This window comes from Homalodisca vitripennis, unplaced genomic scaffold (assembly GCF_021130785.1).
Source record: "Homalodisca vitripennis isolate AUS2020 unplaced genomic scaffold, UT_GWSS_2.1 ScUCBcl_843;HRSCAF=3674, whole genome shotgun sequence".
NCBI classification, from domain to species: Eukaryota; Metazoa; Arthropoda; class Insecta; order Hemiptera; family Cicadellidae; genus Homalodisca; species Homalodisca vitripennis.
The window spans coordinates 56,814-66,461 of record NW_025776958.1 but is presented as its reverse complement, the minus strand read 5'-3'; the positions used below and the strand labels follow the sequence as shown (position 1 = coordinate 66,461).

General features: G+C 36.7%; 1 protein-coding gene across 1 annotated transcript; it reads left to right on the top strand.

The window, feature by feature from the left end:
- Positions 1-3,022: 3,022 nt before the first annotated feature.
- Positions 3,023-6,083, top strand: LOC124371035. Its single transcript, XM_046829344.1, has 2 exons — positions 3,023-3,447; positions 3,877-6,083. Exons 1-2 carry the CDS (start codon positions 3,281-3,283, stop codon positions 4,562-4,564), a joined length of 855 nt encoding a protein of 284 aa, XP_046685300.1. The 5' UTR covers positions 3,023-3,280; the 3' UTR covers positions 4,565-6,083.
- Positions 6,084-9,648: the final 3,565 nt, after the last annotated feature.

Here is a 9,648-nt window from a genome sequence, read left to right as displayed (position 1 = left end):
AAAGACCATAAAACCGCTGGAAAAGTTTGGTTTTCGTCATTCATGCGGCGACATCCTAATTTAAGTGTGAGAAAAGCTCAAGGCATTAGTAGAGCAAGAACAGAAGGAATGAATAGGGAAGAAGTAAAAAGTTATTTCAATCTTCTCACTTCCACCTTAAAAGAAAACAACCTTTTAGATAAGCCCAACTGTATTTGGAACTGCGACGAAATAGGAGTGCAGCTTAATAATGAGCCTGGAAAAGTTATTGCCCAAAAAGGAAGCAAAGACGTTCACGTCGTTACAAGTGCTGAAAAGGGAGAAACTGTAACTATTATGGCCTGCTGCAATGCAGAGGGACAGTTCCTACCACCTTTTTGTATTTTTAAGGGAGTTTACGCTAAACCACAATATATCAAAGATGCTCCCCCTGGAACTGTTTTAAAAATGAGAAGAGAAAGTGCGTACATAAATAGTGAACTGTTCATGGAATGGATTTCTGAACACTTCATCCCAAGAAAGTCTCCTGGAAAGCATTTGCTAATTTTAGATGGCCATGCCTCACACATGAACTGTCCCAATATGTTGCAAAAGGCTTATGATAATGACATCATTATCTTATGTCTGCCTAGTCATACTACACACTACCTACAACCCCTAGATCGTGTAGTATTCAAGCCTTTGAAAACTTATTTTAAAGATGCTTGTAACAAATTAGTCACATCTCGTTGTGGTACTGGCAAAATTTCAAGGGACGATTTTGGCCATCTATTGAATTTATCTTGGCCTCGTGCTGCCACTGTTCAACTTGGAGTTGCTGCGTTTCGTGCCACAGGAATCCATCCTCTAAATATTGATGTGATACCAGACTATGCATATCTTTTACATTGTGACCAAGATGTAAACCAGATTGTTCCTGATCCCACAACACTCCAACCAACCTTGACATCAGTTAATAATCCAGTATCTGAAAACACTGAACCACCTATTTCAATCCAATCATCTCAATCAAATCATTTAATCCCTCCAATCTGTCAACCATCAACCTCAAGACAATGTTCAGCCGCATCTGTAGAAACTCCAACAAAAGTTTTACAAAAACTTTCACCGATTCCTAAAAGTTTGGAGCCTTCAAAATCAAAAAGGAAGCAAAGTGCCATGAATGTTACAGATCCAAATAACATAACCAAAAATCAAGATAAAAAAAGAGTTAGCATCAAACAAGAAAAAGCGACCAGATGAAAATAAGAAACCTGCATGGAAAGAACAACCAAAATCTTGCAAGATACAAAAAAAAGGACTTAAAACAAAGAAACGGTTGATGTTTGAGCAATCTTCTACATCTGAGGAAGATGACGCAGACATTGAACTTCTTTCCGATCATGTCAGCGATAATGAAGATGATGAGTGTACAGAGTGTCTTGAACTATATCAGGAGACTACTTCGACATCTGACTGGATCAAGTGCATGGTCTGTGGAAGATGGATGCACGAGAGCTGTACAATTTATGAAGGAAAGTGCATTGACTGTGGACGCCGTGAAAAACGTCAAAAAAAATGATTTTAATGCTCTATTATGTAATAATGTTTTTAAAATGTGCCCAAGTTAAAATGTTTAATTTTTCAATTTCTTACATCAAGTTTGAAGGTTTCATTAGTTTACATTAATTAAATATGTTTAAAGTGTGAATTGCAGTAGTTATTCCCATAAACAATCTCTCCTACCCATGTGCGCAAACTCACCTACCCTACGAGGAGAGATTACGCAAAAACACATTTTACGATTTTTTTTATTATTTCGTTATTAACATAATATAAATTCTGGAAAAATTACAGAGAATAGACAACCATACAATGTAAATATAACACTAAAAAAATTGTATATTCAACTAAAAATTTTCGTTTTATTTAGATATTTTGAATTGTGCGCAATCTCTCCTCGCTTTACCTTAGTTGTAAATAAAAATACAAAAACTAAACCAATACATATTTTTGTAAACATGTGACAGTGAAGTGTGTTTTTCAAAAAGTGCGCATTTGAACATTGTGCCAAGCGCACCGGTCACCGGTGACCGGAATTTTTTTGTGCTTCCTGAGGGCAATAAGGAAAAGCTTCTGCTAATCATTAGTGAATGACACATTAGACAATTTGTTATGTTCACATTAGACGAAAATAAACAATGTAAAATTTGGAACTCTTTCGTTATCACCGGTGACCGGCCACATAAATTCTCGATATTGTTAACAAATCCTGCCAGGATCGCCTTTTGGGGTCTCCCACTGCTCTTCCACACATATAAGGTAAGTTCTTTTGAATAAATAAAATTTCGTTATTTGGTGGTTGCACTGACGATTTTACCGCACTGAATGTGTTAAGGGACAAATCGAGTTCGTTTATGGTAAAGGGAAGGTTTAAAGGGGAGTCGTTATTTCGATTTAAATTAAAAGGCAACCTTTCCTGAGTAGCTTTAAAATGTTGAAAGTCGAGGCAATACGACGATGTCTTGGAAACTTGCTCAAAGTGAGCCGAAAACAAGTTGGCAACTGTTTGAGGATCTGTCACTATATCACCGCGACGTTCTAGACCAATTATGGAAGGTGGAGAGGGCCTGCTGCAAACTGAACGTAGTTTTTTCCAAAGATCAGACGTAGGAGTATGAGCTTTGGAAGCTCATATGAGCCTATGAGCGTAGGAGCTTTTACTAAAATTTAAATGTTAAACAGTTATAACAAAATAATAAATTGAAAAGTCACCTATATTAATACACTTTGTTTGCTTACAGGGTAGACAATGCAGCTGCAAGTTCCAATGTGTTCAACTTAATCATGAGGAAATCCTACAACACTTCAAGAACTTTCATGGATTGAGTTACAACAGCCAGACTGCATTCCTCGCCAACTCAATAGTTGATATCAATCGCCATACGGTGAGTGAAGATATTTCCAAGAGGCATTGTACTGTTGAGTATTATCTCCCCAGAACAGATAGTAACATTCGCATTTCGAGACGTCAGAACCAGAGGGTTTCCATCTGCAATTTTTTGATTTTTTCATTTTATTGTATTAATGTGTACATTAAGCCTTTTTGTACTAATATATAACACAATCTTTGTGTAATTATGAACAGTTAATATTTTACAAGCAGGGAAATTTAGTTCCATCTGCATAAGTTGGCAAACTTGAGAACCAGACAGTTCTATCTGCATCAGCTGGGAATAGTATTGTTTCACTGCTGGTAAGGTTATGTTGTCGTGTTAATGTGTTAAAAGTAATTTCATTGTGTGTTTGTAAACATATTAAAATGGATGGTGATATCATAAATAAATGGATTGATGACAGTTTAAATGATAGTTTGTCAATAGAAAACATCAATAGTGATGATGAATATATACCTTCACCTGACGACAGTAACAGCGAAGAGGATTGTATTCTTTCACCAAACCCAAAACGACGAAGACTTTGTAAAAGGTATGAATATATATATTTGTTTATTTTAGATTTGTTTAGATTATATCTGTGGTCATTTTAATTTCAAATATAGGTAGCTTTGCAGTAATTGACTATTTTTGACGGATTTTATAGTCAACCCTTGCAAAATCGCTTTAAAAATCTATGACATTCGGGCGCATTTCAACTGCCAGTTAGTGGGTTAACTGTTATATTTTAACAATGATTTGACGGTTATAAACAAAAGTTAGTCATCATAAAATATTCATGTTACTTAACTTGAAGTTTTAACCATGGCGTAGGCCTAGTATGTCTCCATCTTGCAGAGAATAACTAAAAACTACTGTAAACTTATTATGTAAAACATGATGTTTTTATGCTTTGGCCTTTTAAAAAAGCTTTATCGTTGACTTTTGGCTTTATGTTCTAACATCGTTTGTTTATTTTCAGGTTGTTTGATGCAGACGACACGGATAAAACTTCCAGTGAAGCCCAAACGAACAATACCGATCCAGCTCTGGAAAATGAAGGAAGCTATAGTTCTGTTTGTGATGTTAGCCCAACAGTGAACCAAAGTGGAAAAATAAATCGATCTCTAGTTCCTTACAGTGAAACAGAATCAGAAAAAGACTCCACTTCTGATGAACTAACGCCGATGAAGGAAAAGAAAAAAACTAGAAAAAGACAGCGGAATCCGAAGAATTGGAAGAAAAATGTTAGGAAGGAGAGGCGACAAACGGGTAGATCATACACCAGCTCATGTGGTAAGATTGTTCCTCAAAAGAACCTTCAACACTTAGACTGCAAATGTAAATTTAAATGTAGTAATAAAGTAAGCAAAGATGAGCGTGAAGCTGTTATGCTGAGCTATTATAAAATAGACCAAAATGAAAAATATCATTTCATACTAAGAAATACAGAGTGCAAAATGTCAGTAAGAACAAAGGTGAAAAATAATCCCCAGAAAAAGAATTCCTTTTCATATTTTTTACATATAAACAACGAAAAGATTAGAGTTTGTAAACAGTTTTTTCTCCAAACTATTTTAGTGAGTCAGAAGACCATTTACAATGTTCACAATAATAAGGACAAATCAAGTGAAGTACCGAAATCGGACGAAAGAGGAAAAAAAAACTAAAGACAGGACGCAAAAAGCTGATAAAGATATTCTTAGGAAACATATTGAATCTTTTGCAAAAGTCGAGTCCCATTACTGCAGGGCAAAAACAGCAAAAGAATATCTTAGCCCTGACTTAAATATCAGTAGAATGTTTGACATGTACCTTGAACATTGCAAGGAACTTAAGGTGAAACCTCTATCCATATCAATGTATAGATCTATTTTCAATAATGAATATAATTTGGATTTTTTGCTACCCAAGTCCGACAGATGTGACTTGTGCGAAGAATACTCTATGTCCCTAAAAGAAAATCGAATGACAGAAGAGCTTGCTGCCAAATATGATGATCATATGTTCAATAAAACATTTATGAGAAATGAAAGAAAAAAAGACCGAGAGAGTAATGAAGTCGTTGTATGTTTTGACTTACAAAATGTTATAGCGCTACCTAGGGCTAACGTAAGCTGTTTTTTTTACAAAAGAAAGTTGAACGTATACAACTTAACTGCACATTGCTCAAAAGACAAAAAAGGCTATTGCGCATTTTGGCATGAAGCGCTTTGTGGTCGTTCTGGGAATGATATTGCCAGTGCAGTGGTAAAAATAATGGAAAAAATAAGTTCAGCGTTTCCAGATGTTAAAGATTATATTTTGTGGAGTGACAGTTGTGTTCCCCAAAACAGAAACTCTGTCATTTCATATGCCATTTCTTTATTTATGGCAAAAAATAAACACATTGAACGAGTAACAATGAAATATTCTACTCCAGGCCATTCATGCATACAGGAAGTAGATAATGTGCATTCCAACATTGAAAAGGCACTCAAAGTAACTGAGGTTTGGTCCCCTGTTTCTCTTTTAAGAGTAATCATCGCATCTAATAAAAAGTCACCTTATTCAGTAATCCAAATGTTGACAAATGACTTCTTCGACTTCCAAGCACAAAGCAAGAACCTTGCGTATCAAGATTGCCCTTATACTAAAGTGTGCCAACTTCAATTTTGCCAATCTAATTTACTATCAGTAAAGTTTAAAACCAGCCATGATCCTTTGGAACCTTGGAACTGCATTAACTTGGTGAAAAAAAATAAGTCGAACAGATCTACAGGACGAGCAACAACTACTCTGCCGAGAATTCTCTGGGGAGCAAACGTAGTGCGAGACAGGAAGAAATTACCTTCAGACAAGATTAAAGACATAAAATCTATGATGAAATGGATGCCTACAGTTGATGTAGACTATTTAAATACAGTTTTGAATTAAGGACCTTTTGGACTTTAAATATTGATTTGTACTCAGGGACAAAAGGTTCCATCTGCACGTTTTGTTTTGTTTAAAAATGCCTAAAAAATTGTATTTTACTAATATTTCAATAAACTGGGGTTTTTGTAAACACTAACAAACTGTTGATTATTTATAACCTAGAATTTCTTTCAGTACAATATAAAGTTGCCCTGCAGAAGGTCTTAAACTTTAAAACGCTCTACTGTAAAATTTGTTAAAATGCAGATAGAACCCTCTGGTTCTGACGTCTCGATTTGTCAAAAAACAATGTGCCACATTTTTCAAATCACTCCTCGTCATATCCAGATGCTTGTAGACAAAATCAAATTCAATAAGCCCTTATCTGATTGCCGTGGGTCCCATGGTAAACTTGGACATGTTTCTGAAGAGACCAAAGAGCTTATAAAACAGCATATTCTCTCATTTCCATATATGGAAAATCACTTTTCACGGAGAGACAGCCAATCAAAATGTTTGGATCCGTCATTGAATGTTACAAAAATGTGGGAACTTTTTCGCATTCAGCATCCAGAGAACAATGTAAAACTTCACTTATACCGTGACATTTATTTTGTTTTGCCCTAATCTCACACAGAACAATGTATTTTATCAACAACAGCTCTCATGCTACAATTTAGCAGTACACAACATGGGCAAGAATGAAGCTTGTATGTTTTTATGGAATGAAACTGTAGACAAACAGAGATCAGCGGAAATAGTATCATGTATCTTAAAGTATATTGAACTCAACTTTCAAAAGCTCAAACCAGGCCAAACCCGTACACTGAAGCTTTGGTCAGACCGCTGCATCGGCCAAAACAATAACTGGAGATTGATCCGTGTAATGCAGCACCTGGTGACCATTTCTTTACTACCGTTGAACAAAAATTCATGACTACAAGTCATAGCTTCCTCCCATGCGATCGAGATTTCGCTTTGATAGAAAAGGGAAAAAAGGCAAGCACGTTTATGTCTCCTTCCAGTGGGTTGAAATAATAGCTCATGCAAATTCAAATCACCCTTTTACTGTTTGTCTTATGAACACTGAGGACTTTGGTGTTGAATAGCTTGGTGACAAATAAGTTCAATATAATAAACCATGTTTGGTATCAAATTACTGCAGACGACCCAACTACTTTGCGCGGCAGGACGGCTCACAATGTCTTACAGCCGTGGTATGGTCATGTATTATCCAAAATAATCAGAGAACGAGGTGATGTAACTACATCATAGACGAGCATTCACAGAAGAAGAAGCCTTCAAGGAAGGAGGTGCGTAGACATCCTCCCGTTGTAGTTAAACAATTCCCACGGTTATATGAAGGCACCTTACCAATCAAAGCTGCTAAGAAAAAAGACTTACTGGATATGTGCAGGTACATACCTCAAGAGTATGTTCCACTTTACGAGAATATTGCAGTGGAATGAGCAATATAGTGCAAAAGTTTACATGAATAAAATTTAAAATGTTACATGATTGAATATTTTAGTAAAATGAACAATGACTATTGTAAAGTCCTTTTTTATAAATACAAATCAATTGCGTCTTACTTAAGTATTACATAACAATAAACTACTGTTTAACTGAACTCTAGTGTCATCTTTTCAAAGCCCATATTTTAAACTGTGACTTGTCCGAAGAACAACGGTGTAACTGACGTTAGTTACAACGTTGTTCCATAAAATTTGGATGTAAATACACTTACAACTCAAGTTACGCAATACATTTAAAGTTGATATTTGTTATATAGCTGTTATTTTGTACAATGAATAGTTTTACATCAAAATAACTTCATCTCCACAGAAAATATCCCGACCAGAAAGTTTTTTTCACTGCCTGAAAAATTTCACTTTTGTCAGTCACAACGTTGTTCGAGGGACCCATTCAATTACAGTGATTCTGACAATGAAAATCCAGCCTCTACTACTTCAAATGTGACACTTCCCAGGCATAGGCCTACTCCACCACAATCACCTGCAGGTAATATGCCTAATCCACCAAATGGAAATTGGCTACGCACCTATCCAACTGAACCACCTATTGATATAGATTCAGATTTTGTACCTAGGCAAACTGGACCAAAAAATTTACCACCCAGAAATAGTCTACCTCCCCAGTATTTATTTTTATTTTTTACTGATATAATTTGAAACTTCTTCGTAAAGGAAACTAATGATTATGCCAATGCTAACTTAAGTAAAAAAAGAAATTCTGGTACAATAACCCAACACAGCAAGATCAAAAAATGGGTAGATATTTTTTAAGCTGAAATGAAGCGGTATATTGCACTAGTTATGAATATGGGTCTGTGGCATGTAACCGCCACGGTGATCGGGTCGGTCAGTGTGCAGGAGCTAATCGGGCGACCTTTGACCGAGGATCAGAACGGGCACAATCAGGCCGATTATCGGTGAACGGGTTTGGTCGAGTACGCATTTTTGTGGTGGAGGACGACGGGTACGCTGACGGACGTTGGAGACTGGACGGGTATCCGTGAGTTAGACGTAAATTTAATAAGGTCTCGATAAATATATTTTAGTTAAAGTTTAGGTTCCAATAAATTATGGCGGGCTAGGCAGGTTAGACGGGGGATCGTGGGGTTGTGGGGATCGGGAAATGCGGGCAGCATGGTTCAGGCATCGAGGGTCAATGTATGTTTTAATTTTTAGGGGGTTTTAATTACAAGGTAATATTAATCAGGAATTCTAAATCAAAGCTGGCTAGAGGAGTGTCCCAGCATAATGACCAATCCGGGCCTTTGGGTGGAATATAATTTGGTTTGGTGTTGGGATCACCACGTGGTTCCTCACCATTACCGGAAAATAGGTTTAACAATTAATTATGGTACTGAACTACCCTCGTTACAGTAATGGTAGCAGGCATTTTAAGAATTAAATATTGGCAAAGTTTCTATTCTTAACCCGTGAGGGGTCCCCTTGTTAGATGCCATCTAACAAAATAGTAGCTCTGAAGAAATTTTTTTTATTTTCTAATTTAGCCTCCTGAATCTTAGCAAGTGCCTCATAGGCTATATAACACGTGTTTTCACTGTGGTTGTGATATGATTCATGCGTAGGCAGTGGAGGGGGAGGGGTGGAAGCGCGCGCCGCATACTCTGTTAGTTGCCATCTCGACACGGGACCATTCACGTTGGCGCATTAGTTAGGCGACATCTATACACGGGACTGATCGCGTTAGCGTTTTGTATGCTTAGTTCGCGTTTCTTATGAACAAAGTTTTTAGTCTTTTATTGTTATTTGAGTGTCTAAGTGAAACATTTTAGCGTAGAATTAATTTCAAGTGTCACTTAGTGTGGTGTTATGCAGTTTAGCATTGGAAAACTTCAAGATGTCTAAGATTCAAGATCATCTTATTCTTAGTTGGATTGAAGAGGATGAAGAGACTTTTCCTAATCTTGGTAGTGATAGTGAATAAGATGCTCCTTCAGAGCATTCACTCCACGATTCGAACACTGAACAGTCTGGTGAAAGTGACGGGGATCTAGAGGATGCAAATGTAACCTTTACAAATCTGGATGCTCCATCAACGTCTGCTATGGACATAGCGGTGCACGAACCTGTAGCTCAGCCAGTAAGGGAGCCTGGACCTATCTCAAGTGCAGAGTAGGAGACAACATCCCGGTCCAGTGTATGTAGGTAAGGATAATTTCACAAAATGGTACATTCATAAATCTGATGCTAGAAGAACGAAAACTTCTCAACAGAATATTATAAAAAAATTGCCAGGTGTAAAAGGCGCTGCTAAGAACAGTAGAACTATCTTTGATTCATGGAAACATTTCTTCCCAGATCAAATG

Excerpts from the sequence above, each read along its gene's own strand:
- LOC124371035 (XM_046829344.1), top strand. The coding sequence starts at position 3,281 with ATGGATGGTGATATCATAAATAAATGGATTGATGACAGTTTAAATGAT. Across the intron at positions 3,448-3,876 it reads CGACGAAGACTTTGTAAAAG|GTTGTTTGATGCAGACGACA; the intron begins GTATGAATATAT and ends GTTTATTTTCAG.